We start from the raw sequence: 19,437 nt of genomic DNA, 5'->3' as shown, positions 1-19,437 counted from the left end.
ATGTCCCTTTGGAGAAGCTCTCTGAGCAGAGGAGCTTCACCTCCTCCTGCTCATCCTCTGGCTGATGTCCCTTTGGAGAAGCTCTCCGAGCAGAGGAGGTGCCATGGGTCTGGGTTTCTCATCTGTGTCCCACCCATCATCTGTCCTGCCCATCATCTTCTCTGCACTCAGCTGCGATTGGGCCGGGATGGAAGAGGTTGGGAGAGGGCGGTGATGGGGTTTGTGGAGGGTTGGGACAAACCCTGCCCAACTGTGCGGTCAATGTTGTCCCAAAGCCATTTCCTTGGAAGGATCTAAGGAGCAACCGTGGCTTTCCTAGGAATCGGACAGCAAGGAAAGAGGCGCAGCTGCCGCGCTCTTATACGTCAGCGGGTCAAACTCCAACTGTTTTCATCCCCCATTGCTCATTTTGGAAGCTTTTTCCTGAACCCAAGGACAGAAACCTTCTCTTTTCAGCTTTTTCATGGGGAGTTTCTCCTTTTGGCAGTGTTCTTCCACCTTTGCTCTCCTCTCAACCTCACACATCCTTGGGGTTTCCAGCCAAGCTGGGATGAACCATAGCTTTTCTGGAATGTCTTCCTGCTCCCCTGCCTCTCGTAGTCACTTTTCTTTGCATGTCTTAGGGTGCTTTGGGTTGGGAGGGACCCGTGCAGGTCACCTCACCTCCATGAGATAATTAATGTGTGAGTGAAGGGTGAGAAACGTGCGCAGCTCTTCAGAACGGTTCTCTCCAGTGCTTTCCATGAAGGGCTTTGCTGCTTCCCCGCGGCTCCGGGGGTGCCTCTTTGTCCGGTGTCCCTGACACCACAGCACGGTTGTGGGTGGCGCTCCTGGAATTTCTTGGCGTAGCACTTTGGATGATGTTTTCTTGTCCGGAAGGGTTCCAGTTCTCCTTCGTGCCAGCCACTCGGGCTCTGTGCCCACCAGAGTCTCTCTCTCTCTGCTTCCAAGTCATTTTACACCTGAGTTTTCCTTCCTGAGGCTCAAAGCTGTCAAGGGCAGCTCCATGTGCTGGAGCATCGCTTCTGGGACTCACTGTGTTGCCTTCTTCCCATATTGAGATCTTTGGACCCATTCTTTCACGCAGCCTCTTGGGCTTCTTTGGCCGTGACCCCGTAGGGAAGCTGAAATGCAAAACCAGGACGGAGCAAGAGGAGCCTCCTGGTCATGAGGGAGCCACAGCAAAGATGCTTTGTGGTGCTCCAGGAGGTGGAGTGTCATACTCAGTCCTCGTGTTCTCCTGGAGCATCATTGATGCTGCTGGGGCTTGGAGGTGTGCAGGGAAGATGGGGAAGGGGCTCTGGATCGGGAAATGCAGGGTTAGGGTGAGGGGAACGGTTTTGAGCTGAAAGAGGGGACATTGAGATGAGATCTTAGGGAGAAATGTTCTCCTGTGAGGGTGGGGAGGCCCTGGCCCAGGTTGCCCAGAGCAGTGGTGGCTGCCCCATCCCTGGAGGGGTTCCAGGCCAGGTTGGATGGGTCTTGGAGCCCCTGATCCAGTGGGAGGTGTCCCTGCCCATGGCAGGGGTGGAACTGGATTGGCTTTGAGGTCCCTTCCAACCCAAACCATTCCATGATTCCAAGATGGGAAAGGGGCTGGGGAGCTCTCTGGAAGGAGGGTTGTGGGCAGGTGGAGATGAAGAGGTGTCTCTGCCAGTTAGGAAGGAGTGGGGCGAGTCACAAAGTGGGGAGCAGGCTTTGGAGAAGGGGCCGCGTTCCAGCAGAACGGGGTCCCGGAGGGCGCTGGGAGCGGCCGGGCGAGCTCGGGTCACGGTCTGACACGGAGTTTGCGGGTTGTTCTAGATCAATGGGGTAGACATGACAGAAGCCAGGCATGATCAGGCGGTAGCGCTGCTTACCGCGTCCTCCCCCACCATCGTGCTGCTGGTAGAGAGAGAGGGTGCGGAGCAGCTCGGCGAGGGAGACGCGCCGGCCGCGCCGCGCGGGCGCATGCACTCCCCACCGCCACCGCCCCCCAGCCACGGGGAGAGCCCGCCCGAGGAGACGCCGGCGCTGCAGAGGAGCCCACTGGCCAAGGGCCTGGAGGACCAGTATCCCATCGAGGTGAGACCATCGGAATGTGGGGCAGTGTGGTGGTGGGTGGGTTTCGTGTGAACGCTTCGCGGTCTGATGGACCCACTGTGTTCCTAGGGGGTGATGGGAGCCCCGTGTCCCGCGTAAAACATCCCTGGCTCTGTGTTTTCCAGTGTTTGTGGTCCTTAACGTGGTGTCCACGTTCTCTTTGACTCTTCTTCTTGCTCCTTCCAGGAAATCCACCTTGTGAAAGCGGGAGGGCCCCTGGGCCTCAGCATTGTCGGGGGCAGCGACCATTCGAGCCACCCCTTTGGCATCCATGAACCGGGGGTCTTCATCTCCAAGGTAGGGTCCTGCGTGCGCGGCCTCGCAGACGGCATCGCCGGGTGCTTCATTGCCGGGGTTAAAGGGGAGGGTTTTGATGCTGGAGTCTGGAGGTGCAGTCAGTTTGAAAACAAGGGATGGGGATGGACACATGTGAAGAATGAAGGACGTGCGGCGGCAGCTGCGGAAACCTGAACAGCAGGAAAAGCCTGGGAAGCTGAGTAATTCGTGGAATCATGGAGTCATAGAATGGTTCAAGTTGGAAGGGACCTTAAAGATGAACCCCCTGCCGTGGGCAAGGACACCTCCTACTGGATCAAGGACTCCAAGCCCCATCCAGCCTGGCCTTGAACTCCTCCAGGGACGATGCAGCCACCGCTTCTCTGGGCTTCCCCATCCTCATCATGAGGAATTTCCTCCTAAGGCCTCGTCTAAATTCGTGCTGAGCTCTTTGGGGAGTGCTTTCTTTGGAGATGGCAAAGCTTGTGTCAGCTCTGATGAACCCTGGGAAGATGCAGGCGTTTAGAAAACCAATTGTTGCTCAGAAAGCGTTGGTGGGACGAAGGCAAGGAAAACCGGGAGTGCTCCTCTGCCTTTCGGCCAAACCCCTTCCACCCAGCGTTCTTCTTCCAGTAGTGGCATCAGCTGATGTTCTTTGGGCACAGCACACGAGCCCACCTCTTGCAGCTCGTTTCCCTGTAACCTCCACATGCGTTGATTCAAAGGTGTTCGAGAGAACAGCCCTTTTGGCATCCGTATGTCTCGTGTTCTCTGGAGATGTCGAATCCATCTCCTCCAACACCCATGGCTGCAAGTCCCAAACATCACTACGCGTCCCCTGAAGAAGCGCGCTCTGACCTGCCCTGCACCGGCGTCCTGGTGGTTACACCAAGTGCTCCTCTCTTCTCGTGTTGTGGTTTGGCAAACAGGAGTCCGATATTCCGCTTTTCCCCACCTCCGGTGTTGTAAACCTCATCCATTCTCCTTCCTCAGCTTTCGCTTCACACTCAGGAGCTGTGACCTTCATGTCCACCCACATCGCTGCTCGACCCCCTCGTTGTTTGAGTTGCCTTTCTCCGGAGCTTTTCTAGCTCCTCTGTGCCCTTCTCGAGGTACGGCGTCACAGGATCGTTCAGGATGGAAGGACTTGGGAAGCTGGGAGAGGAGAAGCTCCGCAGGAGCCGACAACGTGTGCTCCCAGACCAGAAACCACCCATGTCCTGGGCTGCATCCAGAGCCGTGGGACCAGCAGGGAGGGAGGGGATTGTCCCCTCTGCTCTGGGGAGACCCTGTGTCCAGTTCTGGAGTCCTCGGCACAGGGAGGAAATGAAGCTGGTGGAACAAGTCCAGAGGAGGCCATGGAGGTGATCCAAGGGCTGCAGAACCTCCTGTACAAGGACAGGCTGGGAGAGCTGGGCTTGTCCAGCCTGGAGAAGAGAAGGCTGTGGGGAGACCTTAGAGCAGCTTCCAGTATGGAAAGGGGCTCCAGGAAAGCTGGGGAGGGGCTCTGGATCAGGGAGTGCAGGGATGGGATGAGGGGAACGGTCTTGAGCTGCAAGAGGGAAAATTGGGATGAGATCTTGGGGAGAAATGTTCTCTTGTGAGGATGGGGAGGTCCTGGCCCGGATTGCCCTGAGAAGCGGTGGCTGCCCCATCCCTGGAGGGGTTCCAGGCCACGTTGGATGGGGCTTGGAGACCCTGATCCAGTGGGAGGTGTCCCTGCCCATGGCAGGGGGTGGAACTGGATGGACTTTGTGGTCCCTTCCAAACCAAACCAAACCATTCCATGAATCTGTGAATAGACGTTAAGTTTGTGGGTCCATAGCTCTCGCGATCCCCTCTGGAGCTGTTCCTGAGGACGGTAGTGGCACTGACTTGACCAGTCCTGCTACCACAATGTGCTTCTGACCACAGCCCCATGTTTGACTTTTGAGTTCCTTCAGAGTTCTTGGGAGAAAACTGTCTTCTGGCTATGGTCCCAAACCAAACAATGGAAATGCCAACACAGAATTCAGTCGGATGGAAGCGATAAAGTGAGAATATGAGAACAGATCCAACGACAACTTAAAGCAGATCTTGCTTCATTCTTTGTTGGTTTTCACAGACACGTTACCTCTTGGGGAGCTTTGGTTGCAGCGAGTGAAGTCCAAAGAAGCCCCAGGATGGTGGAGGAAACCCTGGGGTCACAACCACTGTCTCTCTTAGGAGAGATGGAATTTCCTTCTCTGCTTGTAATATCAGTGATCCTCTGCAGGTCATTCCCCGTGGACTGGCGTCGCGCAGCGGGCTCCGTGTTGGGGACAGGATCCTGGAGGTGAACAGCATTGACCTTCGCCATGCGACCCACCAGGAGGCGGTGAACGCCTTGCTCTCCAACACCCAGGAGCTGACCATGTTGGTGCGGCGAGATCCGCCGCCGCCTGGGATGCAGGTAGGCTCCAGCAGGGAATCCCACGCTTCCTTACAGAAAGGTCCCTCTGGAGGGCAGCTTCACATCTCGCTGTGAGTCTGGGACCGGGACACAACCACTCTTCTGGTTGAAATTCCCTTCTCTTGTGGACAAATCCAGTCTCATGTGGATAAACATCCAGGTCACGGCTGTGCGGGGTCTCCTGCTGTGCCCATGGTGATATTGTGACTGGAGAACAACTGGATTCGGCCGCCTGATCCAGTGGGAGGTGTCCCTGCCCATGGCAGGGGGGTGGAACTGGGTGATCTTTGAGGTCCCTTCCAACCCAAACTATTCTATGATTCCATGAGAATCAGACCTGAACAGGAGACAGGAATCTGGAGACACTTTAGAGCAGCTTCCAGTAGGGAAAGGGGCTCCAGGAAAGCCGGGGATGGGCCTGGGATCAGGGAGTGCAGGGATAGGACGAGGGGAACAGTTTTGAGCTGAAAGAGGGGAGATTGGGATGAGATCTTGGGGAGAAATGTTCTCCTGTGAGGGTGGGGAGGCCCTGGCCTGGGTTGCCCCGCGCAGCGGTGGCTGCCCCATCCCTGGAGGTGCCCAAGGCCAGGTTGGATGGAGCTTGGAGCAACCGGATCCAGTGGGAGGTGTCCCTGCCCCTGCAACTGCATGGGGTTTGAGGTCCCTTCCAAGCCAAAGCATTCCATGATTCTATGAAGTACAGGAAGAGCAGAGCGTCCTCAAAAAGAAGAAACTGTTCCAGACAAGTGGAAGGTCCCATTCAGGTCCTTTTGGGGTGTTCAGAATCTGGGCAGCTACAGGAGCGTTTCCTCAATTGCTCCAGCCCGAACGTGGCCCAGAAATGAGAAGACCTTTTCTGTGTTCACAGGAAATATGCATCGAAAAGGCACCAGGAGAGAAGCTCGGCATCAGCATCCGGGGTGGAGCCAAGGGCCATGCTGGAAACCCGTTCGATCCCACAGACGAAGGCATCTTCATCTCCAAGGTACCAAACCACGAACTGCGCAGCCGGGCTGGCGCGGGGGCTGCTGAGGAGCAGGGCGATCCCTGGAGATCTGTCCGTGCTCTCTCTTCACTTTTCCCTGGGTGCATCCGTTCTCCCGGGCTCTTCTCCAGCCACAGGAGGCAAATGCTTTCCTTTCTTATTTCTTCCTCTCCAACAGCTGCAGAATTTCTGCTTTCATTCCCTTTTTGGCTTTTATTTTGCTTTGTGTTTCTTCTTTCGCTTTTTCCTGTGCTTCTTTCCTTTCCTCTCCATTCCCATCGCTCCCCTCAGGCGCTTGTGGCTTCCTGCCCACTCCACCACGTGTTCCCGTCGGATGAAGCGCTCACCTTCCCTCCTGTCCGAGCCACTGTGTGTGCAGTTTGTTCCCTTTCCTTTGCAATCGACCTCTCCCGTGCGTACGTTGGGTGTTCGCAAGTGGCGCTGAGTCCCTCTTCAGCTGATGCAGCAGAGTAGAACCTCTGCTCGTGAGGTCCTAACGCTCCGTGCGGGATGGCGGACGCTCCGGAATTGCTGGTTAATCCTGCCTGTGCTTGCTTTCTCACCGGCAAAGCAAACACAGCTCCTTTCCCTGGGACAGCGCCTTAAATACAGATTCTTTTCATCTCCTGTCAGAGATTTCTTCCTCGTTTCCTCTACCGAGCCGTGCACTTTCTTCCTTTTCTGCCTTCTCCGTAGGTGCACATCAGTACTTCCAGGAGCTTTCCTTGACGTGTGGCCTTTCTCCTTCTTCCCTTGGCATTGATGTCCCTCTCTTCTTCCATCTTCCCGGTGCTCCCCTCGCTCTCTGATCCCCTCCTGCCTCCCCAGGTGGAATCCTGATCCCCCGTCTGTTGCAGGTGAGCTCCTCCGGAGCCGCGGCCCGGGACGGCCGGCTGAAGGTGGGAATGCGGATCCTGGAGGTGAACCACCAGAGCCTGCTGGGAATGACGCACACGGAAGCCGTGCAGATCCTCCGGAGCGTGGGTGACGCGCTCCTCGTGCTCGTCTGTGACGGCTTTGATCCCAAGGCTGCGGCTGCCATCGAGGTGAGAACGGGAGCTCAGGGTGCCCTCATGGTGACAGAAGGATCCCAGCGCCTCCTCCTTCATGGAAAATAGCTGGATTTTCCCAACTTTTCGCTGTAGGTTTTGGGTTGAGGTCCCAGATTTTGGACCCTGCTCTCCTGCTGTGTGAAAGGGAGGTGGTGGCCACTTCACGAGGGCGATGTCTCCAACCACCATCCGTCTTCTGCGAGTGCAGATGTGCTTCTCGGCATCGCTGCGCTGGCTAAAATGTGGTTTTAAACCCATTTCTTCCAGGCTGTTTATGCCAATGTTATAAGCAAATTATTCACTGGTGTTTGCCTTTCCCTGCAGGGAAACGCTTGCCCAGAGTCATCCCAGCTCTTGCTTTTCTAAAGGCTTAGGAAAGAAGCTCGTTTGTTCCCCACTGGAATACGTACCCGATCCCTGGTGCCTTATCCCCTTACTGAACCTGTTTCAATTTACACGAGACTCTCTTAGACCCGCAGTTCCGTAGGTAAATTCAGGTGAAACGAGGTTTCAGGCTGGGAAAGTGTTCTGACTTCCCAGGATCACCAGCGCCTGGGAGCCCAGGGCATGGAATGTTTTGTACAGCGTCCTGTGGGCTTGCGCCGTGCTCGATTGTTGGGATGATAGTCAGATCTTCGAGGTCTTTTCCAACCTTAATGGTTCCATGATTCTATGGTTCATTGCCTTTTTGGTTTCTAGATGTCTCCAGGGATTATCGCAAACCCTTTTGCTGCTGGCATCGGGCGCAAGAACAGCCTGGAAAGCATCTCCTCCATCGATCGGGATCTAAGCCCGGAGGAACTGGAGATCCTGCAGAAGGTGGGTGTTTGGCTCCAACTGGGAGAGTGTTATGAGGTGGAAAACATCTCTGAAGGCCACCAGTGTCCACCTCGGTGCGTGGGACCCGCAGTGTAGCGTGTAGTGGGATTCCTTTTCATGGGATCTGCAGGTCCCGGCGCTTCCATCAGGAAGGTGTTAGGAGGGACCCTGACATCTCCAGGCGGTTCCAGGGGCCCCGAGTGGGCAGAGTGGGCAGAGAGCGCTGGGCCAAGCGGCTCTTAACTGTGGTCTCTCCTAGGAGATGGAAATGGTGAGAGAAGCAGCTCAGTGGGAGAGAGAAGAGATGGAGAAAGTGGTGAGAGATTTTCTAAGTAGAGGATCTGTTCCTGGCGGCGGTGCTGCCAAGGGAGACACCACAGATTATCTCTACCCACGTGCTTGTGCCGCGGGGGCTTTGGCCTCCTCTCTCCTTAGTGTCCCGCTCCGTTACTCCGGCTGCTTTTCACCTCCCTGTGCTCCTCTCCAGTGGGACGAATTCTGTTGTGTGCAGAGCTCGTCCTTGTCGGCTGGTGGTCCTTCCTGGCCAGGCTGCAGCTTTGGGAGAAAGATGCTGTTATTGGCAGTCCGACATCTGCTCCGTTCTCTCTGTACGGCGTCCACAGCCTGACAGAGCTTTCATGAGCAAAGATGAGAAGACACAACTCTCAGTTGCCCTGAACTTGAAGAAGTGGTGATGAATCCAGCACGAGTTTGGGCTTCTTGGTTTCTATAATCATTGAGTCCAGAGGAGGCCATGGAGATGATCTGAGGGCTGAGGCACCTCCCAGACGAGGACAGACGGGCAGAGTTGGGGTTGTTCAGCCTGGAGAAGAGGAGGCTGCGGGGAGACCTTAGAGCAGCTTCCAGTGTGGAAAGGGGCTCCAGGAAAGCTGGGGAGGGGCTTTGGATCAGGGAGTGCAGGGACAGGACGAGGGGGGATGGTTTTGAGCTGAAAGAGGGGAGATTGAGACGAGATTGTACGAAGAAATGTTTCCCTGTTCAGGTGGGGAGGCCCTGGCCCAGGTTACCCAGAGCAGTGGTGGCTGCCCCATCCCTGGAGGGGTTCCAGGCCAGGCTGGATGAGTCTTGGAGCCCCTGATCCAGTGGGAGGTGTCTCTGCCCATGGCAGAGTTTGGAGTTGGGTGGATTTTGAGGTCCCTTCCAGCCCAAACCATTCCATGATTCTGTGATAACCAAGTTCAGAACACACTTGAGCTTGAACATCCCTTTGGGTCTTGTGATCCTCCGGGGTGTTCGTGTCTTCTCATGTTGCTCACTACTGTCTGGAGATCGGGGCTGTGATGTGGGACTCCGATTATTTGCCAGTGCCAATGCGCTGAAGCTCTGGAAGAGAAGGGCCCGGGCGCCTATCGGAATTTTCAGTTCGCTCCCTCTGTGTTTCCCAGACGCCTTCCACCTCCCACCCCTCCTGCCTGGGCGCTCCTGGACCATCCGGTGGCTGTTTGGGAGGAGCAGCCGGGGCTGCAGCGCACAACAGGACAAAGAACAATGCTGCATTTGTCCGCAGCTCTCTCTTTGCGGCGTTGGGCACGGGGCAAAGGACCAGTAACGCGTTATCGCCTTCTTCTCGCAGCTCGGAAGCGAGTCCGTGCTGGTGCTTGCGGGATGCGTCCCTGGGCACTGCTGCGTTGTCCCTGCGGCATCGGGTGACCGAGGGCTGCCCGGCTGATGGCCAACCCTTGTGCCTGTCTGCTTTCCGTCTCCACTTGCAGTCCCTTGGCTGTGCTGCCCTTCGAGGGCATGCGATGGTTTTAGGTCTTTTTCCTTAGGGACAACGAGCCCCACGCTCCATAGATTTGTTTTTCCCTCGCTTTCCAGCCCGTGCTCTGCCGGGGTCTCTTCCAGCCGTGAGCAGTGGTCTCCTCCTCCCTCATGATGGCAAAGGTTGTGCCTGGGGGCTCCGGCTCTCCGCAGCTCTCCCGGGATCGGCAACACTGAGAATCTCGGAGCTCTCGTCCCCTCCTCCGGTGACACCTGTTGTCATATGGGTTTCTGTTCCCACTGTTTTCCTGGTGATAACCCAGGTTGGATGGCAGAATTCTAACTCCTCTCTGCAATGCCCAACATCAGTGCTGCGTTCTCCTCGCCCTCTCCTGGTGCCAGCGCTGCCCGTGCTCCTCTCCCCGCTCCGGAGTTGCTACCCAGCGCGGTCCTGACCTCTTTCCCTCTCTCTTTCCCTCTGCTGCTTGGATGCTGCTCTGACTCTGTCCTGCCCCATGGAAGGATCGGATGCGTAGGGAGCGGGAAGCAGCCGTGCGGCAGCTTGAGGAGGAGACAGAGGTGAGGAGCAGGGCGGGAGGGCTGGAGCGGCGCAGGGCCGAAGGGCCGAAGACTCTAAAAGCACTCGTTCCCTGTAACTTCTCCGCTCTCCCTGAAAAGGACCCTTGGGGATAGGAGGAGACACCAGAAATTAAGAGAAATTAGGAGATATTGAGGAACGGTGGAAAACACCGTCTGGAATTAGAGAGGCAGAGAGACGCAGGCATGAAGCGAGATCAAACGGAATCGTACACTGAGTGCGAGTTAAGGCTGAGAAAAGGGACGGTAGATTTACACTCTCAGACATCTCCAAATCCAGGCTGGAAGCCTCTCTGGATGCTCCTTGGAGAGAGCTGGTGCGTTGTGTTCTCCTCTCTGCCTGTGAGGGACGCGGACGCAGGAGGAACGATGCGATCTGTGCCCCGGTGATGACTGAGGGCCCAGAGCCACACATTCTCCACAGCGTTCCTCAAGCCCAGCCTCTCGTGGGTCCCCATGGATGTGTTTGGAACAATTCCACGTTCATTTCCAGGCTATGGGAACTCTCTGCTTGGAGAGTTTGGAGGTGATGATGCTTTGGAGATGACGCCTTGGATTTACTAGTGATGGTTTCCTTCTGATCGCTCTTCTGAGTGGATTTGTGTCCTGATGTCCCCCTGGTGTTTGTGTTTCTCTTCCAGAACGCCTCCGGCGAGCCGTTGCGCCTGGATTACCGGACCCTGGCTGCCCTGCCCAGCACCGGCCTGCAGAGAGGCAACCGCAGCGTAAGTGGGGGCTGGCGAGGTTGGATCCTGCGGGAAGGGAGCCGTCCCGTTCCCTGCGCTCTCCCTGCGCCGCGGTACGAGGTGATGGTGCTCCCTGCGGAGGAAAGTTGGGGAACAGAGCTGTGGGAGGATCGGTGCTGCCTGAAATGGGAGGCGCAGCCACACCAGAAACATCGGAATAACGGAGAGCGGAGAGGCAGGACGCTTTCCAGTTTGGAAAGGGAGTTGGCCTGTGTGGTTGCTGAGGCGCAGAGGGAAGCGTCTCAGACAAGGCAGGAGGCAAAGCCCCGCGGGAGAGGTGAATACGGAGGGATGGGAGAGAGCAGGGAGATGTCGTTGAGGGAAGCAGCAGAGGAGGGAGAGAAAGGATCGAGGATGACAGTGATGTGGCTGCAGCCTGGCTGTAAATCCATCGGGAGGTGTTTGGGAAGGAGGATTGAAAGTAAGGCAGGATCCAGCTAGGAAGGCTAAAGGCAAAGCAGCAGCAATTCTGTATCCCGACTCAACCCTGATCTGTCCTGGGACACCCCTGTCCCTGTGCCCAGCAGTCCCAGATCCGTCCTCGGACACTCCTGTCCCTGTGCCCGGCAGTCTCGGATCCGTCCTGGGACACCCCTGTCCCTGTGCCCGGCAGTCCCGGATCTGTCCTGGGACACCCCTGTCCCTGTGTCCGGCAGTCCCGGATCCATCCTGGGACACCGCTGTCCCTGTGCCCGGCAGTCCCTGCTCCGTCCTGGGACACCCCTGTTCCTGTGCCCGGCAGTCCGGGATCCGTCCTGGGACATCCCTGTCCCGGTGCCCGGCAGTCCCGGATCTGTCCTGGGACACCCCTGTCCCTGTGTCCGGCAGTCCCGGATCCATCCTGGGACACCGCTGTCCCTGTGCCCGGCAGTCCCTGCTCCGTCCTGGGACACCCCTGTTCCTGTGCCCGGCAGTCCCGGATCTGTCCTGGGACACCCCTGTCCCTGTGCCCGGCAGTCCCAGATCCATCCTGGGACACCCCTGTCCCTGTGCCCGGCAGTCCCGGATCCGTCCTGGGACACTCCTGTCCCTGTGCCCGGCAGTCCCAAATCCGTGCTGGGACACCCCTGTCCCTGTGCCCGGCAGTCCCAGATCCATCCTGGGACACCCCTGTCCCTGTGCCCGGCAGTCCGGGATCCGTCCTCGGACACCCCTGTCCCTGTGCCCGGCAGTCCCGGATCCATCCTGGGACACCCCTGTCCCCGTGCCCACCACGTCGGTCCCTGATCCACAGGGAATGGAAATGCAGATTCCGCCGACTTCACAGATTTTGGAGTTGTCCATCCCACCTGTGTTTTAGTCCCACCTCACATCACCATCCTGGCTTCCTTTAGTGGTGTTTTCCCTGCATCCCACCTTTTCCACTGGGCGCCTGCCCACTGCTCCGCACCCATTCCCAGTGCTCACCTCCATCCCTGCCCCTGCCGGGTTCTGTTGGTTTGGGATCATCCCTGGTTCCCTTATCTCCCTGTCTCATTCCATCCCTCCAGGTCTCCCCTCTCGCTCACTCCAAACCCTCCTTCCTGGCCCTTTGGCTTTTCTGCTTTCCCTCTGCTTTGTCCCATTCCGTTCCTCCCCACCTTCCGGCTTCTGGGTTTCTTTCCCGGCTGCTCACACGGAAGAGCGTTGTCAGGACAAGGGTTGAACCAATTTTTAACGTCTCTTGTTGCCACTCGGGTGGAAGAAGGGACTGCGGCGCCCCGGCATCAGCAGCCGCTCCGCTGGACGCCCCTGCTGTGCTCCGGCAGTCGGGAACCCGTGCCGTCGCCGTCCCTGTCAGCCCAGGAACGCCTGGCGTTGGAATGTGGGGCCGAACACGCCGGAATGCCGGGCCGTGCGGGTGGCAGCTATAAATGTCCCGTGGCAGGGAAGGGCCCAGCGCTGCCTGTCTTTCTCTTTCCCAGCTGTCAGCCCTCTCCTTGCTCCGTTTGGACAAATCCATCTGCCCGGATTGGGAGAACGGGGAGATGTGGGCTGAAGGACAGCGAGGTTCTGGCATTGCTTCGGGAGCCTGAGGTGCCGGTCGGCAGCGGCGGGACACGAGGTGGCCAATGGCATCCGGGCTCGGATCAGCCATGGTGTGGCCAGCAGGAGCAGGGACGGGATCGTCCCCCTGCACTCAGCACCTCAAATCCTGGTTCAGTCCTGGGCCCCTCGCTCCAAGGAAGACCTGGAGGGTCTGGAGCGCGTGTGGAGAAGGGAACGGGGCCGGGAAGGGTCTGAGCGCAGAGGCTGTGGGAGCGGTGAGGGACCTGGGGCTGTTGGAGAAGAGGAGGCTGAGGGGAGACCTCCCGGCTCTGCTCAGCTCTGGAAAGGAGCCTGGAGCCAGGCGGGGGTCGGGCTCTGCTCCCCAGGAACAGGCGATGGGACGAGAGGGAACGGCCTCCGGTTGGGCCAGGGGAGGGTTAGACTGGAGACGGGGAACGATTCCTCCATGGAGAGAGTGTGGAAGCCCTGGCAGAGGCTGCCCAGGGCAGGGGGGCGTCCCCAGTCCTGGAGGGGTTCAAATCGTGTGGATGTGGTGCTCAGGGACATCGTTCTGCAGTGAGATTGAAGGATTGGACTCAATGATCTTAAAGGTCTTTTCCAACCTCAACTCTTCCATGATTCTATTTGTGACTTCCTGGAAGGCCAAGACATGGATCAGTCCGGCTGGCAGAAAAGCATGTGGTTCGATTGACCCGTGGTTGGATTGATGTGTGGTTGGATTGACACAAGTTTCAATTGATGTGAGGTTCGATTGACCCGTGGTTCGATTGACCCATTGTTTGATTGACCCATCGTTTGATTGACCCATGGTTCGATTGACCCATGGTTCGATTGACCCATGGTTTGATTGACACGTTGCCTGTCTCTGGTCTGGCTGGGTTGAGATGCTACTGCCCAGTTCCTGTCCTGGTTTTCCCTTCCTTCCCATCTCTGGACCAACTTCCTTCCCGCGTACTTTCTCTCCTAATCCTTCTCCATCCCTTTCATTGCCGTGGTTCCCTGCAGGGCCCTCCTGTGAGCAGGAGGACGTGTGGCGTCTCTGTCGCCGCCGCTGCAGGTTGCGGGTGGGATTTGATGTGAAGATTACCCAAGAATTATCCCTAACGACGGGGGCAGACGATGTCTGTCGTGGATTAATCTGTATCGATCCCCTCGGGAGCGAGATTTGGCAGAAGCTCATTGAGACACCAGCCGGGGTCGTTTGTGTTCGCTTAAAACCCCACCGGAACAATTCCAGCTGGAAGCTGCGTGAAGACGATTGTCTCGGCGAGGCGCTCCGCCTCTGCCAGCCTCTCAGGAAGTCGTTGTCCGCAGAGCAGCCAACGTGCCGCAACATCAGGATGCGGCCATTGTAGGGATAAAAGAGCCATTGAGATTTGTCTTCTGCGTCGTATGGTCTTGAAAACCATAGAACCATGGGATCATGGAATGGTTTGGACTGGAAGGGACTTCAAAGCCCATCCAGTTCCAACCCCTGCTACGGGCAGGGACACCTCCCACTGGATCAGGTTGCTCCAAGCCCCATCCAACCTGGCCTTGGACACCTCCAGGGATGGAGAATCCATGACTTTTCTGGGCAGCCTGGGCCAGTTCCACATTTTGCCCACAGGTGACTGCCTCTGGCCGCAGCGAGTCACCGACAATCGAGCTCTGATCTCCTGGACTAGAAGAAATGGAGAAGTTTTCCACCTCTCAGCAGTGTGTCACCATGGGTCATTAATTCATACTCTGCACTTTCTGGTCCGAGTCTTTAATTTCCATCCTTTGATTCTCTCTGTACTTTTTCGTTAGAGTTGAAATCAGATTTGTTTCGTCTCCTGGGGCAAAGCGATGGATCATAACCACAAACACATTTCCTTTGCATCTGCCTTGGAGGACACAGGGTGAAGCGGGTTGTCCTGTCCGCTGGACGGGGGGTGACAGCGGCGAGGCCGCCATCGCCAAAAATGTGCTTTCCCAATATAGAAACTGTGGCTTGTCCGATAAAAATAGCCATCTGCGCAGCGAGGGAGCGGTTGTCCTGCGCTGGCCACGCCGCCGGAGGTGAACATGAGGAGTGGGTGAGGTCCCACGTGTGTCCGTGAGAGCAGGGAGCGAGGCTTGTCATGGACCACCAGACTTTACGTGCTCTTGGTGGAGACGCCCATCTCCACCGCACCCCAAAACGGTTGTTTCCTTTTTCCCTTTGTGGGAAGCAGAGCAGAACGCGGTGATGGCTGCCCCATCCCTGTTGGTGCCCAAGGCCAGGTTGGATGGGGCTTGGAGCCCCTGATCCGGTGGGAGGTGTCCCTGCCCATGGCAGGGGTTGGAGTCAGTTGGTCTTTAAGGTCCCTTCCAACTCAAAGCATTCTATGAAATATCAGAAAAAAATATCATCGGGCGCTGGGACAGCTGCCCAGGGAGGGGGTCGAGTCCCTTCCTGGAGGTGTTGATGGGTTGATGGAATGGGTGGATGAAGTGCTTAGGGACAGGGTTTAAGGGAGTGTTCGGAATGGTTGGACTCGATGATCCAGTGGGTCCTTTCCAACCTGGTGATTCTATGATTTACCTGGAACCCAACTCTGTCCGTGTTGGCGCCCTTCGGCTCAGCCGGGGAAGGCGGTGGTTGTGCTGGTGGTGGGGCCGGCCGGCAGCAATTCCATTCCAGCGTTCCCAAGGAACACACAGTGTTCCTGGAAGCACTTTTTGCCTGCGTAAATTTGTGCACAGCAAAGCCGTTGCCGGTGTGGTTCATGGCGCTCTGGGAAGAGAAGGTTGGAATTTGGGGTTGGTTTGGTGTCTTGAGAGGGTTTGGTGCATTGGAAAGTCACGCAGCTCCAACAGCGGAATTTCTGAGGGAGCACAGGCTTCGCTGCTGGTGGAAATCCGATAGGGCCCAGGGCTGTGCCAGGCGCTGCTGTGGGCTGGGCTGGGGCTGAGGGGTCCGGGAGGGCCTCTGGAATTCCTGAGCCTCCCAGCTGCCATTGTGGTCACCAACCCACTCAGCCCCGAGAGCTATTTTTGTGAGCGCTGCCGTGACGCAGGAGCTGGAGAACGTGCTCAGAGTAGGAGAGGTCCTTCTGCTCCCCGGCCAGCGCTGGGACAGGAGGACATTCCATCGCTGCGCTCCGATTATCTCCGCTTCCCTGAAGGAGGCTTTGGCCAGGGTAACCAACTCTTCTACGGCTCTGGAAGAGGAAAGGTCGGTGCTTCATCAGGATGGGTAGGGTTGAGCCCAGGCAGAGCTGGAGCTCCATTTCAGTCCTGCCTTTAGGAGGAGGGCTCTGGGCTCTGGTGGCTGCTCTTCCGCTCTCCGTTCCTCCTTGAGGTGGAGCTGATGACGTGGGGCGGCAGAAGCGTGTTGGCCGCGCGGGTGTGATGGAAGCACCTGGGGTCGCGGATGTGGTGGGAACTGTGACTGTATGGAGCGCGTGGGAGCGAGGAGAGGGGTGGTGTTCCACGTGGAGATGCCGGAACAGCTTGGAAGTGTGCTGGAATGAGAGGGCTGGATTTGGCCACGTGATGGAGGGTGGTGAGACCCTGGCCCGGGCTGCCCAGAGAAGCAGTGGCTGCCCCATCCCTGAAGGTTGGATGAGTCTTGGAGACCCCTGATCCAGTGGGAAGAGTCCCTGCCAGTGGGAAGTGGGTAGGCTTTGAGGTCCCTTCCAACCCAACCCATCCCATGGTTCCGTGTGCTGTGGCGAGGTGGGATGGGACGTGTGCTCGTGCAGGTTGGGGCCGTCGGTGCTGCTGGAGAGCAGCGGCATTGCCGGGAAGCTGCCGGAGTGCTGTCTGGAATAGGGGTGAGAGCCTGGAAAGCACAGGGAGATGGTTGTGCCCTCGGCTTCTCGAGGTGTATTGTGTGCCAAGGTTTTCTTGGAAACAGCATTCGGGATCACGGGAGTGGTGGTGGAGTGGAAGAGAGGGAAGGGATGGGCGTGTGGGATTAGTCCAGGAATTCTCTCCCATGTCCTTCAGCAGCTGCTCTGTGTTTCCCCCTCCTCTCCTTCCCTCTCTTCTCCTTATCTCTCTCTCATCCTTGTGTTTTCCTCTCTGCTTGTTCAGTACGATAAGCCCGGCTCCGGAATGGAGGGCGACGTCCCTCCGCTGTCCCTGACAGTGGCACAGGACCGTGGGGATCCGTGCCCAGACGTGGCTGCATGTCCGACCGTCAGAAGCGCGTCCGGCCTTTCCCGGGATCCTGTGTCTCCGCACGAGCGCGCGAGCTGGGCGGAGACGCCCCGGCCTGACGAGCGGGATCCCGCGGGGGTCCTGGCGTCGCAGGAGCCAGAGGCGCCAGAGCAGGAATGTCTGATCGACTCGCAGCCCATCCTCTTCAACGAGAACCCCTTCGTGGTGGCCAACCGCCGCGGCAAGGCGGCGGGCGGGGGCTGCCTCGGTGGTCCGCCCCTGGGCTACGGCACGGGGGGAGTCCTGCAGACCAACCTCTACTCCAAGGCAAGCGGCCCCCGGCACGCGGCATGCGGCACGCCGGGACGGCCACCGGCATCCGACTAAACCCCTGCGCATGCACCGTCCTCCTAACACGTGTGTTCCCCGGTCCTGTGTGCGGGCGCTGCCGCACAGGGAATCGTCCTCCGGCCACTGATGTGTCCCCGTTATCATAGAATCATGGAGTGGTTTAGGGTGGAAGGGACCTCAAAGCCCATCCAGTCCCACCCCCTGCCATGGGCAGGGACACCTCCCGCTGGATCCGGGGCTCCGAGCCCCATCCAACCTGGCCTGGAACCCCTCCAGGGATGGGGCAGCCACGGCTGCTCCGGGCGACCTGGGCCTCCCCACCCTAATTGTGAAGAATTCTCTCCTAAAGTCTGGTCTAAATCTTCCTCTGTCCAATTTAAAGCCGTTCCCCCTCATCCTGTCACTCCAGGCCCTTGGAAAAAGTCCCTCCCCAGCTTTCCTGCAGCCCCTTTCAGTCCTGGAAGCTGCTCTGAGGTCTCCCAGCAGCCAAGTTGGACATCCCCAACTCTCTCAGCCTGTCCCGTGCAGGAGGTGCTCCATCCCTTGGATCATCTCCGTGGCCTCCTCTGGACCCGCTCTGACAGCTCCACGTCCTCCCTGTGCTGAGGACTCCCAGAAATGGACAAAGGGCTCCGGGTGGGGTCTCACCAGAGCGGGTTTGAGGGGCTGAGCGCGTGTGTGCTGAGCTCCCGAGGGGAGGCAGCGATGCCGGGTGACTGCTCCGGGTGGGAAAGAGTCAGGCAGGAGCAGCGGTGTTCCCTGCCCGCCGTGACTGTGAGCGCAGGAAGGACTTGGAGCTGTTGGAACAGATTCAGGGCTGGAGCAGCTCCCAGCGAGGACAGGCTGGGAGAGTTGGGGGTGTTCAGCCTGGAGAGGAGAAGGCTGCGGGGAGACCTCAGAGCAGCTTCTGGTACGGAAAGGGGCTCCAGGAAAGCTGGGGAGGGGCTCTGGATCAGGGAGTGCAGGGATAGGACGAGGGAAACGGCTTAGAGCTGAAAGAGAGGAGATCTTGGGGAGAAATGTTCTCCTGTGAGGGTGGGGAGGCCCTGGCCCAGGCTGCCCCGAGCAGCGGTGGCTGCCCCATCCCTGGAGAGGTTCAAGGCCAGGTTGGATGGGGCCTGGAGCCCCTGATCCAGTGGGAGGTGTCCCTGCCCATGGCAGGGGGTGGGACTGGGTGGGCTTTGAGGTCTCTTCCCACGCAGACCATTCCCTGGTTCTACCTGCAGGCCAACGGCCCCCAGGCTGGAGTTCTTTCTGTTAGAAAGAACAGACAAAGCCCACACCACCCAGCTGTGGTTCTCGTAGATGTTTCAACCCCGTTCCATGGTAAGGATGTGTTTTTCACTGACGTTGAGGCAGATCCGCGTAGTGCCAGGCGTGCGGTTGGATCTCCGTAACCCCCTAAAAGCGAAAAGCTGTGGTGGGGCGTTAGAGACATCCAACTTTTGATCTGAGAAGATCCAAAAATCAGTGTTGGCAGAGCACTGACCCGTTCCAAGAGTGGACTTTGTGCCAGATCAGCTCTTGTCAGTGTGGACGTGGCGTCGCTGAAGGGTGGAGCTGCTCTAACACCACGGTGCTGTTGAAGTGGGTCCCTGGTTGCACGTTCTCCTCCTGTGTGCTGGCACCAGAACTGGAGCCAAAGTCCCTGAAGAACAGCGTTGTGAAGCATCTCCTTCTTTGGGGATTGGCATTTGTTGGCACACGGGAGCACTTGGATGGCACCAACCAGAAGTGGGGTGAGCAAGAACACTCTGAGCAATGGAGGCATGGAAGGAGATCCACTGGTGCTAAGAAGGATCAGATCCTTCCTGGGCTCCAAAATGAACTTCAGGTCACATTTCTGGACCTGTCAGTTGGAACAGCATTGCCCAAAGATGACCTGAATCAAGTGAACATGGTTCACCAGTCCATGGGAATGGTTGTGGAACCCTAGGTTTGCTTGAGCAGTTCTCTGTGTCCCAAGCAACGTCTTTCCATCTTCAGGCATCTAAAATACTTTATGAATCGTGCTCCTGAATCCCGTGGGCTGGCTGCAGGTCATCGCTGGGCTCTGCTGGTGGGGTGGCTCTGGACTGGCTCAGCCGGAGCGCTGGTGGCCATGGGTTCCTGTGGAAGGGGTGAACGCCCCATCTTTCCTCGGAAGGATCTCACCAGTTGGCCAACAGCAATGGCCTGGGGATGAACATCACCTCTGCTCAGCTTTTCGTGCTCAGTTTCTGTACAACTGGAGGTTGGCCAACAGACGTTGGGGGCTAAAGAGAAGTCAGGGCAGAG

General features: G+C 57.8%; 1 protein-coding gene across 19 annotated transcripts in view; it reads left to right on the top strand.

Moving 5' to 3' along the window:
• SCRIB (scribble planar cell polarity protein) overlaps nt 1–19,437 on the top strand; it is a 117,176-nt gene that overhangs the window by 66,435 nt on the left and 31,304 nt on the right. For 10 of the 19 annotated variants that reach the window (XM_054057072.1, XM_054057069.1, XM_054057062.1 and 7 more), the window contains 10 exons: nt 1,804–2,064; nt 2,269–2,379; nt 4,613–4,789; nt 5,658–5,774; nt 6,632–6,820; nt 7,526–7,645; nt 7,905–7,961; nt 9,890–9,946; nt 10,606–10,689; nt 16,744–17,136. In XM_054057072.1, coding sequence (XP_053913047.1) covers nt 1,804–2,064; nt 2,269–2,379; nt 4,613–4,789; nt 5,658–5,774; nt 6,632–6,820; nt 7,526–7,645; nt 7,905–7,961; nt 9,890–9,946; nt 10,606–10,689; nt 16,744–17,136 — 1,566 coding nt within the window. The remainder of the gene's footprint in view (nt 1–1,803; nt 2,065–2,268; nt 2,380–4,612; nt 4,790–5,657; nt 5,775–6,631; nt 6,821–7,525; nt 7,646–7,904; nt 7,962–9,889; nt 9,947–10,605; nt 10,690–16,743; nt 17,137–19,437) is intronic. The other 9 variants (XM_054057082.1, XM_054057080.1, XM_054057076.1 and 6 more) reach the window with 4 other exon arrangements.

This window comes from Cuculus canorus, chromosome 2, assembly GCF_017976375.1.
Source record: "Cuculus canorus isolate bCucCan1 chromosome 2, bCucCan1.pri, whole genome shotgun sequence".
Classification (NCBI taxonomy): domain Eukaryota; kingdom Metazoa; phylum Chordata; class Aves; order Cuculiformes; family Cuculidae; genus Cuculus; species Cuculus canorus.
The sequence above is the reverse complement of the archived record's forward strand: the minus strand, read 5'-3'. Positions and strand labels throughout refer to the sequence as shown.